This window comes from Lucilia sericata, unplaced genomic scaffold (assembly GCF_015586225.1).
Source record: "Lucilia sericata isolate MDLA Ls3-8-SP2 unplaced genomic scaffold, ASM1558622v1 Contig000463F_arrow, whole genome shotgun sequence".
Lineage (NCBI taxonomy): Eukaryota > Metazoa > Arthropoda > Insecta > Diptera > Calliphoridae > Lucilia > Lucilia sericata.
The window spans coordinates 152,501-172,651 of NW_023994478.1; the positions used below are offsets into that span (position 1 = coordinate 152,501).

A 20,151-nucleotide genomic window follows, 5' to 3' on the forward strand; every position below is an offset into this window, starting at 1 on the left:
ACATACATCTACCTACATACTAATACAGACATAATACTCATACATACAACAACTACTAATATCATCAAATAACCTCTACCTACATCATACATACATACATACATACATATCATACATACATACATACATACATACAACATACATACATACATACATACATACATACCTCATACATACATACATTGATAGTTAAAGTATTTTTCTACTTTTTTATTTAATAAAGTGCATATCATTTGTATTGCAGGCAAAATTGGAAACAAAAGCTTTGAAGGCTAAACGACCTGGTTTTACTGATGAACGATATCACGAGACTTCATACTACATTGAAAATGGTATAATTTTTTGTAAAAATTTAATTTATTTTTACACTAAAATCAAGCAATACAATACTCATTACATTTTTTTATTATTTATTTAAATTTAAGGATTACGAAAGGTGTATCCTTATTATTTTACTTTTACAACATTTACCAAAGGACGCTGGGTTGGAGAAAAGATTCTGGATGTGTTCGCTCGTGAGTTTAGAGCACATCCAGCTGAAGAATATGAACGTTGCATTAAATCGGGAACGTTAACTGTGAATTATGAAAAAGTGCCTGTTGATTACAGACTTAAACACAATGATTTGTTGGCAAATATTGTTCATCGGTATGTACAAATGTTTATGTGTATTAATTTAAAATATATGTACGTATATTGCTAAACTGTGTATGTATAACTGTTTCCTATAGACATGCAGTTTAAATCAATTCAGTTTGAATAAAAATACAATTTTCAAGTTTGCTAAAATGAAAAGCAACTGAACGTCACCATAAAATTCAAAGTCCATTGTCACACAGTCGAAAAGAAAAAATATTAATATGTAGGAGTGTTTTTAAAATTGTATATTCATTTCTAAAGCTATTTTATTTTTTATTTTTCTTAAATATAGAATAATATATTTATGGAAAAGATAAAAATCATCAAAAAATAGATTAGCTTTTATCTCTTAAAAAAAAGAATCCTTCCATTTATATATTATAATTACGTTACTTCTTGAATATATACCTATAACGATTCTATTGTGTCTACGCGATTTTCAATTTAAATTTAGAATTCTTAAATGATATTTCAGACGTTTAATTTAAATACAGTTTAAATTTCTGAATTACAAAATGGAAACTTTGGATTAAAAATTTCTTACATCCAATTGAAAATCTCTGATATATGATTGAACATTTCACAAATTTTTGCAATACATTTTCTAAAGTGGAATAAACTACACCATTTACAACGGTGTAGCTATAAAAACTTTTAATTTTTGTTCAACATGTCTAAAAAGTTATATTTTTAAATGATTTTTCGTGAAAACTAGTTTAAAACGTGCAACAAAATGTCATGAATAATTAAAAAAAGCTTTGTCAGTAAAGCAAAAATCTTGACAAATTCAAGACATTTAAAATTGTAAGTAAAGATGGAAGTATACAACAAGTGATGTAGGCATCAACGAGTTAGAGACTTCTGTCAAGAATGGATTAAGTGAAAAAACAAACGTTTAAATGGAACAAAAGTTTTCATAAGTTTTCATAGTTACCCTGCAAAAATTGAGACTACTCCGCACACGGAGAGTATACCACGTAATCCATCAATGCAATTAAATCAGAGTAATCCCAAAACTACTCCCTTTCTAAAATTTAGGAGTACATGATACGCAGCAGGCTATGGACCATTTTATAAAAAAAATAAACATGATCCATGACTACATAGGACTACTTAATGAATCATGTACTCCAATAAACTTTATAAATAATACTTATTTTCTCACCCTCCTTATGCTTGCAGTTAAAATAATTTTAGTATGAAACTGTCAATATATCTTAAAGTTAAAAAATATCTAGACATTGTGAAAATTAGGGTTTAGAAACACTTGCTTGGAGTCGGAAATTACAATCATATTCTGATGATTAAATGAATGTAAATCAACTTGCTGTATTTACAAAAGTTGTGTTTTGATTGTTGATTAGACCTGGTTCACACTGAGAAAATTTTGTTGAGAAACTTTTGATTTTGTGTGCGAGAGAAAGAGATCGTTGATATTTGTTTCTCTTTCTCTCACACACAAAAATCAAAAGTTTCCCAAAAAAAGTTTCCCAGTGTGAACCAGGTCTTACAAAGCTTAAACAACATTTCGATGTTTTAAGGAAAACTTCTAGCTTAATACTCCATTTACACTACAGCGAAATCTAGTACAAAACAAAATCTACTTCATTAGTAGATTTCGGCAAAATCTACTCAAAATCTAGTAAAAATAGAAATGCAACTCTGTTTTTTCCTAAATAATACTAAAAATACGATGCTGCACAAGAAAAAAGAGAAAAACATAACAAATAAAGGAAAATCAAAATGTCGACAACAGTTGTAATTTAGGTCTGTGTTAGGGAACAATTCTCGCGTCATCGTTTTTATCCCTTAGGGACGGTCAGGCTTGTGCTTGTTGCCGAGCTTTCGACGGAATTACTTTTCACCCCCGCACTCATTTAATGCACTACTTCGTATAAATGTTTCTAAGTTATGCGTTGTCTTCATTAAACGCGTGCTTTCGTTTTACCTCAGAGTGAGGTTATGTTTTTAACTGGTGGAGACCATAAAATTCTCACGATATAACCTGGTGGAGACCATTTAAACTCAAATATATACTGGTGGAGACCATTTTAACTCTAAAACTTATTTCTGGTGGAGACCAATCCAACTTCCTATATGAAGGTATAGGTCGTTTGGTGGGGTTTTTCCGGAAAAACGTGTGATAACCTGGCAATATGAGTGCTTAATGCACCGCCAACCTAATAAAAATGTCGACAAATTTTTAGTAAATTGGAAAACATGAATGAAAAGTTATGCCCCTATTATGGTTTACAACTCAACTCTTCTTTAGTCGAAATTTTGCTCGATAACAACTTAAAATTTAAAGTTGAAATTTATTACAACTTTTTTGGAAAAAATTACAACTTATCAAAAGCAGTTGTAACAAATTACAACTCAATTGTTTAGAATAAATTTGTAAAATAAATAAAAGTTTTTTTTAAATTTTCTTAAATTTCATTAATTACTGATTTCAAGCGATTTTTTTGTCATTTACGAAAAACACAAATACATAAACTTTACACTTAATTTTATGACAAAAAAGCACTTTTTAGGTTGGCAACATCAACACAATTACAACTGAAATTGGTTGTAATTCATAATACCAAAAATAAGTTGAGTTGTTCTAAAGTTGAGTTGTTTCAATTTCAACTCAACTGAGTTGAGTTGTAAACCATAATAGGGGCATTAATTTAAAATAGACCCAGGAAAAACTTACATTGAAAAGTAATGAGTTAAAAAGCTGATAAAACCCATTTTCACTACTTCTTCATTAGTCATTATTTTAACACGGTGATGTCATTGGAGGCAAGTACTTCCACGCTCGCTTACAAATAGGGAGTTAAAGAAGTACTTGCAATTTCTCTTACAAAACGGTTATTGAGTATGTTATTTTGTTTTTTAAATAATAAAAAGAGCCAGCTAGAATACGAACCAGGGACTTCGGTTTGTTAGTCAAATGTTCTACTCACTGCACCACTGCTTAGCTATTTTATTGCGCGTCAAATAATGGTTTTCACATACAAGTGTAATTTTGTTTTCTTTTTTGTAAAACACAATTCTTAAATAAAATGTGCAAACAAAATTACAAAGCCGAAAATAAAGTACTTCTATATTAGATTATAAGTAATGCAGACGGTAAGTGGTAGTCATTTAAAAGTAAGCGGTTATGGAAGTACAACAACAACAAACAAATTTTCCAAAATTTCCTTCTAATTTTTCATATCAAACACAATTTGGAGAAATATTAGAGAAAATTAAATCTTCCTAAATGTCAAAAATCCGAAGTGTAAACGGTCTAGATTTGAAGAAAGATTTCGATTGAAATCTACTAGATTTCGATGCAGTGTAAATGGGGTATAATAAAATACATACTAATATAAATTTATATGTCTAGACATATGTATATATCGTTATTGGCTAATTTAACATACCGGATTTCAACCTTTTGTAAACTACTACTCTTTTTGCCCGACATTATTAATGTAATCTCTAATTATTATTATTATTATTTTCGATTTAAAAGTCATTAAAAAGGTCTCATATATGTATGGAACAAAATTGATTTGACTTTGTGAGAAATGCATGATAAAAATGTATGAAATTTTGAAAGGAATATCTCAAATAACAGTGTTTTCAAGTGATTTGAATTGCACATTCACATATTATGTATGTATGTATGTATGTATGTATGTATGTATGTATGTATGTATGTATGTATGTATGTATGTATGTATGTATGTATGTATGTATGTATGTATATTTAATGTAATAATATTTAAAGATGTTCTAACGAATAAACTTCTGATGAGGTATTTTACTATGTACTATGTATAAATATGAAACTATAAGTATAATTAGAGTATAATTAATTAATTTGTATTAACATGTGTGAAAAATGAAATAGAATCATCAATTAATATTTATATAAACTTATAATATGTATAAATGTATATGTATTTACAGACATGAAGTTCCAGTTACTAGTCAACCAATCACAATAGTACACATGGACGACGATATTGTGGTTGTTAACAAACCAGCATCTATACCAGTAAGTGGCTTAAAGACTGCCATTTTTTATTTGTCATACTTAATATTTTTCTTTTATTTTATGATGATTCCAAAATTACAATGCTAAATTTTTGCTTGAGTTAACTTTTTTATGAAAATTTTTACCAAAATCTAAATGTTCTCGAGATCAATTACAATTTTAAACATTGTATGTATAACTACGCTAATACAAAATAGGTACAATAGCAAATAGTTCATTAAATATACATATAAGAATTGAAAAACAATTTTATTAAAAAATATTTAAAATCAAATATTTCGGATTTGTAAAAATAATCAGATAAATTAAATATAATATCTTTTATAAATTAAATTTTGATGTTCATCATAAAATAATACAAATTCAAATCATGCATTAAGAACTGATAACCATACTTACCATTTCTAAAAGATTAAAATTTTATTTCTTATTTAACATAATAATCTCTTTTCAACATTTAGATCAAATTTATATTTTGGATAAATGTATTTCCTTAAATTTTTTAAAATTATATTAAGTTTCAAGTATTGGACTAATTATAAGGTTCGAACTTTCCTTTTAAATTATAAATATCCAGGAAGGAATTACGATTTGCTAGTTATTGTGTACCACAACAATATTTTGCAAGCACCCAGCAAAAAAAGTGAGGAAAATGAAGAACCACAAATAACATACTTTAAGTACTTCCAATTTTGGTGAAAACCCTATGAATTTTACATTAGCGTATCATTAGAGGGGTGTTGTTCCATTTTAACAACTTTGAACTACATCTAATCTTATTTTTAGAAGCAGTAAAAATTTGATATTTGGATACCAAAAATAAACCACATTCTTTCAATGTCATGCTTATATAAATTTCATTGGTTTTTCACCAGTTTGATGTACTTCGAATATCTTATTTGTAGTGACTTTTCTACATCTCTTTCCTCACTTTTAACTGGGTTTTCATTTGTAAGGAAATATTTGGTTTATAAAAGCGAAAAATATGTAATCGCATTTTTTGATGTGATTAAGATGTCGTTTGTAAAGTATGACATCAATTATTTTTTGCTGGGCAGTAATACAATACTAGCGCAAATTCTAAAGAACGTTATGTATTAATGAGGCTTCCATTGAGTTTTTTTTTTTTGCATCTGAATGAATATAAGTGAGCTTGAAATGAACATTAAGCAATAAACTTCTTTACAAATATAACATCTTATTGCATATTTCTTTCTGGGAACTTTTCAATAAAAAATATTAACCCATTGCTGTCATAGCAATTATTTGCACTAAAAGTTATCAACTAATATTAATATGAGATCGATTTTAAATGTAATTAAACAAAAATCTACTTTCAAGGTTCATCCATGTGGCAGATATCGTCATAACACAGTGGTTTTTATATTGGCTAAAGAATATAATTTGAAAAATTTGCGTACAATACATCGTTTAGATCGTCTTACTTCAGGTCTTCTTTTATTTGGTCGCAGTCCCAAAAAAGCACGACAAATGGAACATCAAATTCGCAATAGACAAGTGCAAAAGGAATATATTTGTCGTGTGGAAGGTGATTTTCCAGAGTAAGTATTTTTTCAATTTTGGACATTTGCATTGAGAACGAGAAATTTATTATGTAATTGTTTCCACGTAGAGTATATCATGTTTATATTAGGGTGATACAAAACAAAGTTATAGCTATAAGGATATAAATATACCTCAATTTTGAACATTGTGAGCTTTTCAAATACTTTTAAATATATAGTATACTTATTGATTTTACTATAAATAACTATTTAAAAGCACTTAAAACTGCAGTCGATTTACGCACGGGAACATAAAAAGCTACTTTTATTCATCCTATACACTTCATCATTTATTGTTGAAATTTATGTCCTCATAGTAACTATGTATATACATACAAATGACTATGAACCACTCTAATGTAAACAAATGTTATTTTATTGCATACATACATACTTCCATCCTTTTATCACATAAGATGTGAATTCTATTTAATTATTCCATTAAATTTGTTGTTCTCTAATGCATTTTCGTATGTCCAGTTTAATGTATACATATTTGATTTCATTTGTTTTATAAACTTGTATATTGAATGTAAAATTAAATTGTTCCCAGGGGAATTATTGAATGCAACGAACCAATTGAAGTAGTAAGCTATAAAATTGGAGTCTGCAAAGTGTCACCAAAGGGCAAAGATTGTACAACAACATTTCAAAAAATCTCTTACAATGGACAAACAAGTGTTGTATTGTGCAAACCACTAACAGGACGTATGCATCAAATTCGCGTTCACTTACAATATCTCGGTAAGTTTTTAAAATTATAATTATTAAAAGTATATAATAGGACTTTGAAGAAAGTTAACTTTTCATATTAAATATCATCTTGTTTTTTGCCCTCACTACATACACATGTATGTATATGTATAGATTAGACCGACTCACAAAAAATGTTGCTTGAGTTACCCCCCTCAAAATATTCGCTGTTATGTAACATGATGTTACACAAAATATTTTGGGTTTAATGTTGTCCGTTCGTGAGCTGGACAGTCGATGGCCGTTCGTGAGCTGGACCGGTTACAAAAAAGTCCCTTTTTAGTTATTTTTTTTTTTAAATTTTACAGTTTTTTTCTTAAACAAAATATACGATATGAGATATCATTTGAAAGGCTTTTTGAAGACATGTCTAGTGGTGTGCAAAATTTGCAAAATTGTGCACACATTTTATTTATATTAATGAAAAACTTAACAATCTAAATTTTTTAGGAATATGACAATAATGAGCAGACGGTTATTTATGATTAATGCATCATTAGACGTTTTTGCTTTCCATACAGAGTGAGTTGGTCTAATATTCATATGCATATTGATGACACATTAATGTCCTTTCATATACACATGGAATTACTCATATCGATTGAATGTAGGTTTTATAAGGAGACAAAATTTTATTGGAACTCATCTCAAACTTTTTGCTCAAAATATTTTAAAAAGTGTAGAATTTCGATTTTTTCAAATAAAATTTAAGACATGTATCAAGTTTTCAACAGGTGTACAGAATTATTCGATATTACTATGATTTTCTGGCAAAAAAATTAAACATTAAAGGTCCATTTTCTATATTACGATATATGTACATTAGGGATATAACTAATTTTGGTGAAATTTTTGGCATACCACCACGTGATGGTCAATGTTGTATAAGTAATGAATATAATTTTTTGGGTCATTTAGAATCAAAAACACCAATTTCTTAAATAAATCAACTTTTATCACTTTTTACCCATTTCATCCCCTAAAAAGATCTATATAATGCCAAAGAATCATGATTCTAGCTTTATCAGTTTGACCTGAATAAACTAAATAATTACAACTTTTTTGCAAGTGTGAGGGTTGTTTTTTTCCAAAATAATTGAAAATATGTAATGAAAAACTTTATTGCGTTTGGTGCGAGAAAAAATAATTCAGTGGTTTTTCATATTTTTTAATGCTCTATTCGACTATGCTATGTCAATTCTCATATTTGTAACAAATGTCAATAGTTTGTATGTACAGTTGCGTTCAAAATAATAGGAGTGAAAATTTAAAAAATTTTAAATATAAATTTTTTAGTGAAAGATTTAGATTTTTAATTAAATATATTCAAATATTTTTAAAATAAAAACAAAAACTAAGGGAATTTCATCTAAAATATTATTAATTAATGTGTAGCAGTACATCATCAGTCATTTTTGTCATGATTTTATTTAGAATTTGGGTATATGAGCCTCCGGAACTTAATATCTTTCCGACAACGGTTTTGAGGGGCTTGATGACACATGTCGTGGCCGATTATCCACAAATATGCAGTTATTTATTCAGAAAACCTTAAAAGGCGTTATGCGCAAGGTCTTTTAACGTTTTGCTTTAGAATCAGTAAGTCGACAACCATGAAATGGCCTACTTCCTATGGAACGACCTTCCACCAATTTGAAATCAATAATGTTTTCATACCACAACACCGCCATTTTATCAAATTTGTTTATTGGGAATATGAGAACATATCTTGGGGTAATATGTTTACCTACAACATTTGGTATACGATAGCATTTTACAATTTTTGCGACCATACCCTTTTTGTAAACACCCATCGTGAATCATTCCTAAGTTGGTTAGAGCTTAATGTTTTTCGATTAATGGACTTCCAATATATTTTCTGAATTAATTTAGATTAAAAAATGTAATTTGTTGTCGTACTCATGCACTAAAAATTCATCCATGTATGAAACCACCTCTAAATGCGTTACTTAGTAAACTTATGGGTTTCACTATATGCTTTATGGTCTGAAATTAAATTTTTTCAAAAAAGATTTGTTTTAAAATTTATCTGAACTAACTGAATATTGATCACGATGTTTAATAACTACAATTTGGCTTAGTTTAACTAATTTGGGACGCCCTATCGGATTAATTTCAAAAAAATGATAAGCGCTTATGGGAAGCGCTTATCATATTTGAATAAAATGTTTATTTTTTATGAGAGATTTTAAAACACTTGACTTCCTAAAGTATTAAAAAAATCGTTTAATGAAATTACCATGAGACTTTTTATATTTTTTTCGCGATATTTTCATAATTTTCCAAGAGATTTCATTTTCGTCAATTCTGACATTTTCTTTCAGGATTTTAAATGAAATAATTGTGAACTGAGCTTAAAATTACTTAAAATCATCTAAATATAACAGTTTTATATTATATTTTTAATATTTACTATAATGGAAATTAATCTAACTTAGGTTATATAATATACAGTACTGCTATTTTTTTGAACAGCCGAAATCTGATATGGATTTCAAAAAAAGTGAATACCAAAAAACTAATGAACCTATATAAAAAATTTCATTCGTTTTGTATTTTAAACACTTAACAAACAAATATCGTGAAAAATATTGGATTTCTGTAAATGTTTTTTTTTTTTCAATTAAGCTGCACAATTATTTTCAAGTCTCACTCCTATTTTGAACGCAGTTGTATATCCTTAATGTACACACGTAAATGATTCCAAACTCATCACTGTTCCTACAAGAATGAACGTTTATTTTACATACATATTTTTGTTTACATAAAAACTCGATTGCTATTTTGAAAATTCATAAAAAACCGGTTATATTCGTAATAAATTGGATTAAAGCCGTCGCTATTCATTGCCGTCCTTTTTATCTGCGTTTTGGATTTCACTACCGCATTGCTATCACTATGATAGTTTTATGATAGTTTTTTTAAACTTTAAATCACAAAAAACAGATTCTTAATTTTGCTAAAGAATAAATATGAATATGATTATATATAAGATGGTCTAAACATTGGACATACACATTAATACATTTAATTAAATATACATACATTTCCTATTTATTTTAAGGATTCCCTGTTGTTAACGATCCTTTGTATAACCATGAAGTATTTGGACCCCTTAAAGGCCGAGGTGGTGATATTGGAGGCAAAACTGACGAAGAGCTTGTACGTGATTTAATTAATATTCATAATGCTGAAAATTGGTTGGGTATCGATGGTGACTCAGATATATCAATGTTTAAAACTATCAAAGGAGACTGTGATGTTGACACTATAAGTTTAGGAAGCGAAACAAAAGGTATGTAGATAAAGGAATAAATACTTATCGATAACTGATCTAATCTCTTATTTTCATTTTAAGGACATGTTTTAAGTGATGACGATTCGGAAATAACATCGCGCGAAACATCGCCAACTTGCCCCAACAGTCCAAGACTCACAGAGCCGGCTGCACAACATTTGAAAAACGGCAATGAAATGACACAAGTTAAAAATACTGATGCGACAGATATTAACAATCTTACAACTGCCGATACTAACAATAGCAATGAAGTATATGAGAAAAATGATTCGTATTCTCACATCAAGGTAGAAGTGGGTGGCTTTGTAAAGTTAAAAACCTTATAAAATTTGTATTTATAATTTTTTCCATTTTTCTTTGAATAAATATAGGTAACAGTTGCTACACAAACTGGCCACGAATCTCCAGACATGGCATTTAATGCTGAAAAAATGACTTCTGACAAACATTGCTACGAATGTAAAGTTCGCTACAGAGATCCTAAACCAAAGGATCTTGTTATGTATTTGCATGCATGGAAATATAAGGTATGTATTAATGTTGATATGATGAAATCGTAATTCACATAATCATTTTTTTTACGTTTCTTATCGAGTCTAAAATTTTTATATACAAACATTTTTTTCATAAGATCTTCGAAAAATAGCACCTTCATGTTTAGTTCAATAGTTAATTTTAAAATAAACCTTTGTCCTCATTTTTAAATATTATGCTAAATTATGATAAAATTTTAAATAAATTTTTAAGTTATAAAATTTTTGGTTTTTCAAAGCTGTTATCATAAAACACCCATTGTTTTGATAACAAATATTGACAATATGTACTGTAAAATTTAAAGTAGCTTTAAATGATTTTGATAGCAAATAATTTCATCAGAATTGATTTTATTGTCATTAACAATGTACTTGAAGACAATACAGTCCAATATAAGTATTTATATAATTTTCTTATTTCCAGGGTCCTGGATGGGAATATGAAACTATGCTACCAAACTGGGGAAGTGCAGATTGGACTGAAACGGATTAAGATACATTGCATACATTAAATCTAACATTGATTTTTTATGGATAAACAGACACAAATTATAACATAGTAGAAATGCAAAAATATGAAAATAAAAAAATTAAATTAGCAAATTATATTTTTATTACAAAATAGTTTTGTATAGTTATTCGCAAAAAAAAGCACAAAGAAAATGATAAATAAATGTACATCTAGAAATTTGTCTACCTTATATAAACAATGCAAAAATGTTGTATGTAATAGTTAGAATGAATGAGTAAGATAAAATATTTGGTAAACCCCACATTGGTATGGGTTCATACAATTGTTTTACAAAAAAATTTGCACACATGGCTAGTTTTATAAATTCATAATTATTTAATAATGCAGCGATCTTAATATATAAAAACCCAGAAATCATAGTGCAAAGTTTGGCGAAAATCGGGACATGTTTAGTCCACATATGTATGTTTAAGGTCCCTTTTTTGAAATGTGTTTAATCAAAACTCGCATAAAAATACTAGTATAGTGATGAAATTCCTAAAGCTATCTACTAGATTTCTTGAGGATACAGCCATAATTGACCACCCCACAGTGGTATAGGAAAAAAAAAAGAGGGAAATAATTCGGTAACTTCTAAACGGTTAATCCGATTTTAATGAAATTTGGTATGCACAAAGAGGAGGTGTTGTCGAGTTTAGGTTTTGAATTTGGACCTTATAGGCCAACCAGGGGCCCGGCGGGGGGTCCTCAAATTAGGACACCTCGGCTATGTTAAATTTTTAAAACGATCCTATTTCTTCATTTGAGTTCCGATTTAAAAAAAATTTCGTATATAGAATCTCCTCATCGAGCACTATAAAAAATGTCGTCGTAGCAGTAAATTATCTCTTATAGTTTAGGAGATATTCGCATTTGAATATTAAAATTTTAAAATTTTTACCGTCCTTACTTTAGTTTTTTTGATAATAGCAGGTCCAAATATTTCCGATTTTCGCCATTTTTTTTTATTTGCTTAACAACAAGTTTATATACCAAGCAGTGAAAGAATTATGTAAAAATCATGACTGAGTCCAAAGTTATAGGCATTTAAATTTAAAAAATTAAAAAAAGGCGATTTTTTGTCATTTTTTTGGGAAAAAAGTATCTTTTTCTTTTTAAGTTATCTAAAAAGTTTCTAAGAAGATGTATATAGAATTTATACTTTTTGGAAAGCTGACTTTACATAAAATACGATAAATGAAACAAAACCTAAAAATTTTTGATACCGAGGGGACCAGGTCCATCCAAAAAACCCCTATTTTTTATGGAAAATTAAATTTTGAGCAAAAATTCTCAAATCGCATAGTCGATATCAAATTATAGTGACCTGTTTTATATGACCCAATAAGTTCTTAATCATTTTGTAACGGGTTTCGATAACCCCGCCCCTGGTATGGATATAATAGGCAAAAAACCAAAAAATCCCATTTTTGGGATTTTTTAAAACTTTTTTGGGAATTCCGGGATTTCTAATAAGAAAATTCGAAATTTTTATTTAATTTTGGATTTTGAGTAAAAAAATCTACCTAACTGTAAAATTTCATCAAAAAATATTCATAAATAAAATTTTTATTGCAATTTGAAAAATTTGTATCTTCGCAAAAACTGAATAAAAAACATTTTTTAATTTTTTTTAAAAAAAGTATTCCGCGAATTTTTTAATTTTCAAAAATTATATACAGTTTTGAAAAATAGACAAAATTACCTTTCCATTGATATATAACATGCCTACCTAATGTTTTTTAAGTGACAAATTAATTAGGGAAAACTCAACATCTTTTAGAAAATTTACCTAGCACTATTATTTTCATCCATATATGTAACAAATTTAAGAGTTAACCTTATGGATGAAAATAATAGTGCTAGGCAAATTTTCTAAAAGATGTTGAGTTTTCCCTAATTAATTTGTCACATGTTATATATCAATGGAAAGGTAATTTTGTCTATTTTTCAAAACTGTATATAATTTTTGAAAATTAAAAAATTCGCGGAATACTTTTTTTAAAAAAAAATTAAAAAATGTTTTTTATTCAGTTTTTGCGAAGATACAAATTTTTCAAATTGCAATAAAAATTTTATTTATGAATATTTTTTGATGAAATTTTACAGTTAGGTAGATTTTTTTACTCAAAATCCAAAATTAAATAAAAATTTCGAATTTTCTTATTAGAAATCCCGGAATTCCCAAAAAAGTTTTAAAAAATCCCAAAAATGGGATTTTTTGGTTTTTTGCCTATTATATCCATACCAGGGGCGGGGTTATCGAAACCCGTTACAAAATGATTAAGAACTTATTGGGTCATATAAAACAGGTCACTATAATTTGATATCGACTATGCGATTTGAGAATTTTTGCTCAAAATTTAATTTTCCATAAAAAATAGGGTTTTTTTGGATGGACCTGGTCCCCTCGGTATCAAAAATTTTTAGGTTTTGTTTCATTTATCGTATTTTATGTAAAGTCAGCTTTCCAAAAAGTATAAATTCTATATACATCTTCTTAGAAACTTTTTAGATAACTTAAAAAGAAAAAGATACTTTTTTCCCAAAAAAATGACAAAAAATCGCCTTTTTTTAATTTTTTAAATTTAAATGCCTATAACTTTGGACTCAGTCATGATTTTTACATAATTCTTTCACTGCTAGGTATATAAACTTGTTGTTAAGCAAATAAAAAAAAATGGCGAAAATCGGAAATATTTGGACCTGCTATTATCAAAAAAACTAAAGTAAGGACGGTAAAAATTTTAAAATTTTAATATTCAAATGCGAATATCTCCTAAACTATAAGAGATAATTTACTGCTACGACGACATTTTTTATAGTGCTCGATGAGGAGATTCTATATACGAAATTTTTTTTAAATCGGAACTCAAATGAAGAAATAGGATCGTTTTAAAAATTTAACATAGCCGAGGTGTCCTAATTTGAGGACCCCCCGCCGGGCCCCTGGTTGGCCTATAAGGTCCAAATTCAAAACCTAAACTCGACAACACCTCCTCTTTGTGCATACCAAATTTCATTAAAATCGGATTAACCGTTTAGAAGTTACCGAATTATTTCCCTCTTTTTTTTTTTCCTATACCACTGTGCACCCCGCTTTTTTTTCAATAAATATGAATAAATTCGAAATAAATTGATGGTCTAAGACATACATCTAAAATGCAAACGATTCAAAACATCAGTATTTGTTGCAGTTCTACTAATTTTTTTAGAAAACATCACATAATTCCTGTAATCTTTATTGTGCTCTTCTTCCGCTTCTTCGGAGAGCGGTATTACTACTTATTTTCTTACCATGTATCCAGCAAAAAAATTAATAAAAGAAAGTAGAATTTTCACCCAGGAACGCTATGCCTGAGCGAACGCGTTTTTTTACATCAGCTGGTTAATTTTTTATTTCTTTTATTATTTAAACTAAAAAGAAAAATGTATTAAATGTAAAAAGTTAATAACTCTGTAAAGAAGGTGCTATATTTCTTGGAATACCTGGAATTTTTTGCTGTCGTGATATTCTTTGCCTTAATTTCTTGGTGGTATTTTTTTCCTGGCTATGGTTGCTGTTACAATGTTGTTGCTGCTGCTGTAATTTGTTATTGAGTTAAAAAGGAGAATACTTTACATTGCAATTATTAATACTCTATAAGAATTTTGTGAATTCTTATATGAATTATATCACCTGAAATTTTATTTTGTGGTATACTTACGTTTTTGGTTCAACTTATTTCCTGTGGAGGCTGCTGTTGCATTGTTGTTACTACTGTTGCTGTATACATATATTTTTGAAGACTTTTTTTAGCGCCATTTTGTGTATCTAATATATACTCACATACATACATATAAATATAACAAAAATTATACTTTTCTAATGGCTCCGGGTAAGAAAGTGCATAAGTGTGGCGTTTGTAATCTCTGTATAGGCAGTCAATCTAGCATTTTATGCGACATCTGTTCTTTGTGGATACATGCATCTTGTGCAAAAATTTCTGATGAAGAAAAGGCTACAGTTAATGAAGTCAAGTCCATGTCTTACATATGCTCGGCATGTGTGAATGCCAAATTTGATGGGTTGAGTTCTAAGTTTGATGAGTTTATTGCCAAAGGGAATGATGACCGTGATTTAATTAAGCAATCTTTTACTGATGTAGTTTCTGACATTAAAAAAGAACTGTCTTCGTGTGTGAGAGAGTTGAAATCTGAAATTGTTGATTGTAACAATTCAATACGCCGGGTTGAAACTAATACAGATGTTAGACGGTCTGCCTTGGAGGCTGATAATAAGTCGTTGTATAAAAGATTCAATAGATCTGATATTATTGTTAGTGGCTTGCCGGATTGTATTGTTAATCTTGCTGATACTATTATTAACTTGGCTAGTTTTTATGAAATCCAAGTTACGATACAGGATATTAATCAGGCTGCTTACATTAACAATAAAAAATCTGTTCTTGTCAAATTTAATTCCATTTTTATAAGAGACAGTATTCATACTTTAAAACCATAAAGACTCAACCACTCAAGGTATCAGATTTTGTCACAGATCCGAAAATACCGAATAATTTACTTAATCGACGAGCCTTTCTGAACGAGCATTATTCTCCAGCTGAGGGTAAACTGAATGCTATGTGCCCAAAATTGCGTCAGAGCAAACTGATTAATAAATATAAACTTGTTAATGCTGTTAAGCCGTTTGCTAAACTTCCCAGCGGTAAAAATACACATTATGTACTCGCTTATCTAAGTGATATTTCGTGGCAGTCAGTGGTGATGCTTTCACTTATTCTTCCACTTAGATTTAACATAAAAGTGTCCTAGGCTGCCTCATCGATGTGCTCTCGCTTAGAATGTAAGCCACAGTTTCATTAAGACAAATTAAAATTTCACTTACATAATGTGTGGAGTTCTAAGCGAATTTAATGAGACGCCTATAAACGCTTGCAAATAAGAATGTAATGTATGTAGATTACAATCCTATTTGCATTTGTAAGTTAAAGTACCATGTCTTCCGATTTTGTTATAGAAAAAATATACAGTGTCTCTCATAAGTATTCGAATTTAGGTAAACTATGAAAAGAAACCAAATTTAATAATATATTTTGTGTGGAAAATAAATAAATAAATTTGTTATATTGTCTAGATAGTCCTTAGTTTTGATATCACGCCCCTTAAAACTTGAAAACTTTACATTTACTTAAATTAGTTGTGCTTTTTATACCCTCCACCACCATCAGTGGTGATAGAGGGTATATATAACTTTGTCATTCCGTGTGTAACACCAAGAAATATTCATCTGAGACCCAACAAAGTATATATATTCTGGGTCCTTATCAAATTCTGAGTCGATTTAGCTATGTCCGTCTGTCTGTCCGTCTGTCTGTCCACCTGTCTGCCTAAAACACGCTCACGTTAAAACTAAGCAATGGAATTGAACCAAATTCACCCAAAATATTCATTGTTGTCCTAAGCAGTTTGGTATTGAAAATGAGCAAAATCGGTTCACATCGGGAAAAGTTATGAATCAAAATTTAAAACAACCTCGAAAAAAATAGCATTTTTTACACATTCTGATGTAATTTTCTCGAAAACTATGCAAGATAATTTCATGAAAGTCATCATACATTCGTTTCTACACAAGATCTTGATTCCTGCTGAAAATTGCTAGAATCGGTCCATAATTTCATATACCTCCCATACAAAAGTACATATTCCCGGAAAATGAGTTTTTTTGTTAATAACTTCCGTCAGAATGTTGATATCTTCACAAAATTTTACAAATTAAAATCTTATATCAATAGAATTCATCACGAGAAAAAATTTTCTGGATCGGGCCATAATTGGACACAGATCCCATAAAAGGTCCCCTCCCGAAAATCACTTATACGCGCATAACTCATTACTAAATTGAGATATCCATATAAAATTTGGAACAAGTATTGCTCATGTGCACAGAAATATTACTGTGAAAATTTTTTCCGATCAGTCCATAATTGGTCATAGCTAAACACACATAACTCATTACTAAATTAAAATATCTATATAAAGTTTGGTACAAGTATAGCTCTCACATATAGAAATATTACAGTTTATTTTTTTTTCCGATCGGTCCATAATTGGTCATAGCTCCCGTACAAGGTCCCCTTCCGAAAATCACTTAAACGCACATAACTCATTACTAAATTAAGATATCCATATAAAATTTGGTACAAGTATTGCTCACATATACAGAAATATTATTATGGAAGTTTTTTCCGATCGGTCCATAATTGGTCATAGCTCCCATACAAGGTCACCTCCCGAAAATCACTTAAACGCACCACAGTGGTATAGGAAAAAAAAGGGAAATAATTCGGTAACTTCTAAACGGTTAATCCGATTTTAATGAAATTTGGTATGCACAAAGAGGAGGTGTTGTCGAGTTTAGGTTTTGAATTTGGACCTTATAGGCCAACCAGGGGCCCGGCGGGGGGTCCTCAAATTAGGACACCTCGGCTATGTTAAATTTTTAAAACGATCCTATTTCTTCATTTGAGTTCCGATTTACATAGCACTATTATTTTCATCCATACGGTTAACTCTTAAATTTGTTACATATATGGATGAAAATAATAGTGCTAGGTAAATTTTCTAAAAGATGTTTAGTTTTCCCTAATTAATTTGTCACTTAAAAAACATTAGGTAGGCATGTTATATATCAATGGAAAGGTAATTTTGTCTATTTTTCAAAACTGTATATAATTTTTGAAAATTAAAAAATTCGCGGAATACTTTTTTTTTTAAAAAATTAAAAAATGTTTTTTATTCAGTTTTTGCGAAGATACAAATTTTTCAAATTGCAAATTTTATTTATGAATATTTTTTGATGAAATTTTACAGTTAGGTAGATTTTTTTACTTAAAATCCAAAATTTAATAAAAATTTCGAATTTTCTTATTAGAAATCCCGGAATTCCCAAAAAAGTTTTAAAAATCCCAAAAATGGGATTTTTTGGTTTTTTGCCTATTATATCCATACCAGGGGCGGGGTTATCGAAACCCGTTACAAAATGATTAAGAACATATTGGGTCATATAAAACAGGTCACTATAATTTGATATCGACTATGCGATTTGAGAATTTTTGCTCAAAATTGAATTTTCCATAAAAAATAGGGTTTTTTTGGATGGACCTGGTCCCCTCGGTATCAAAAATTTTTAGGTTTTGTTTCATTTATCGTACTTTATGTAAAGTCAGCTTTCCAAAAAGTATAAATTCTATATACATCTTCTTAGAAACTTTTTAGATAACTTAAAAAGAAAAAGATACTGTTTTCCCAAAAAAATGACAAAAAATCGCCTTTTTTTTATTTTTTAAATTAAAATGCCTATAACTTTGGACTCAGTCATGATTTTTACACAATTCTTTCACTGCTTGATATATAAACTTGTTGTTAAGCGAATAAAAAAAAATGGCGAAAATCGGGAATATTTGGACCCGCTATTATCAAAAAAAACTAAAGTAAGGACGGTAAAAATTTAAAAATTTTAATTTTCAAATGCGAATATCTCCTAAACTATAAGAGATAATTTACTGCATTGACGACATTTTTTATAGTGCTCGATGAGGAGATTCTATATACGAAATTTTTTTTTATCGGAACTCAAATGAAGAAATAGGATCGTTTTAAAAATTTAACATAGCCGAGGTGTCCTAATTTGAGGACCCCCCGCCGGGCCCCTGGTTGGCCTATAAGGTCCAAATTCAAAACCGACATTTTTATAGTGCTCGATGAGGAGATTCTATATACGAAATTTTTTTAAATCGGAACTCAAATGAAGAAATAGGATCGTTTTAAAAATTTAACATAGCCGAGGTGTCCTAATTTGAGGACCCCCCGCCGGGCCCCTGGTTGGCCTATAAGGTTCAAATTCAAAACCTAAACTCGACAACACCTCCTCTTTGTGCATACCAAATTTCATTAAAATCGGATTAACCGTTTAGAAGTTACCGAATTATTTCCCTCTTTTTTTTTTTCTATACCACTGTGCGCACATAACTCATTACAAAATATTGATATCCACACATTTAACAAATATTGCTCTTATATACATAAATTACACTATAAAATTGTTTTGCAATCGGTCCATATTTGGTCATAGCTCTCATACTAGGTCCCCTCCAGAAAATCACTTAAATGCACAATATTCATTGCCAAATAATGATATAGATACAGAATTTTGAAATTTTGTCTTTAGCTACATAATTGGTCATAGCTCCCATACAAGGTCCTTTTACGAAAATCTCTTAAACGCACATTTTACATTACCAAATAAAGCTATTGATACAAAATTTGGCACAAATATTAGTTTGGTATACAAAAATTCTATTTAAAGATTCGGTCCATACGGTCGGTCCCATACAAGTGCCCCTTCAGAAAATCACTTGAACACACATTACTTATTACTAAATTACGATATAGATACAAAATATAGCTTTTATGTACAGAAATTTTGCTTAAAGAATATTTTACGATCGGTCTATAATTGGTCATATCTCCCATACTAGGTCCTGCCCATAAAAACAATTTGTGTAGAACAAAATTATATATATGTATTTTGAAAATCCTTAAATCTTTCACACACATGCATACATGCACATTATTAAATATCGTTAAAGCATATCTAAGGGCGCTATAAAAATATAAAAGAAAATGGGGTTTGTAATGTTTAACAAATTTTGGAATTGTAACAGATTTAAGCTGTTAATCTTGGGGTTTTTCTATTTAAGACACAAGAAAACTTATTTCTACAAATATTTGATCAA

The 20,151-nt window shown here is 29.1% G+C and overlaps 1 protein-coding gene across 5 annotated transcripts in view; it reads left to right on the forward strand.

Moving 5' to 3' along the window:
- Positions 1 to 11,464, forward strand: part of LOC119605197 (RNA pseudouridylate synthase domain-containing protein 2-like) — a 137,641-nt gene extending 126,177 nt beyond the window's left edge. For 3 of the 5 annotated variants that reach the window (XM_037958157.1, XM_037958155.1, XM_037958156.1), the window contains exons 4-12: positions 245 to 332; positions 426 to 648; positions 4,585 to 4,672; positions 6,014 to 6,234; positions 6,791 to 6,981; positions 10,076 to 10,306; positions 10,370 to 10,602; positions 10,681 to 10,836; positions 11,267 to 11,464. In XM_037958157.1, the coding sequence (XP_037814085.1) occupies positions 245 to 332; positions 426 to 648; positions 4,585 to 4,672; positions 6,014 to 6,234; positions 6,791 to 6,981; positions 10,076 to 10,306; positions 10,370 to 10,602; positions 10,681 to 10,836; positions 11,267 to 11,335 (1,500 nt within the window). In that variant the 3' untranslated portion in view covers positions 11,336 to 11,464. The remainder of the gene's footprint in view (positions 1 to 244; positions 333 to 425; positions 649 to 4,584; positions 4,673 to 6,013; positions 6,235 to 6,790; positions 6,982 to 10,075; positions 10,307 to 10,369; positions 10,603 to 10,680; positions 10,837 to 11,266) is intronic. The other 2 variants (XM_037958158.1, XM_037958154.1) reach the window with 1 other exon arrangement.
- Positions 11,465 to 20,151: the final 8,687 nt, after the last annotated feature.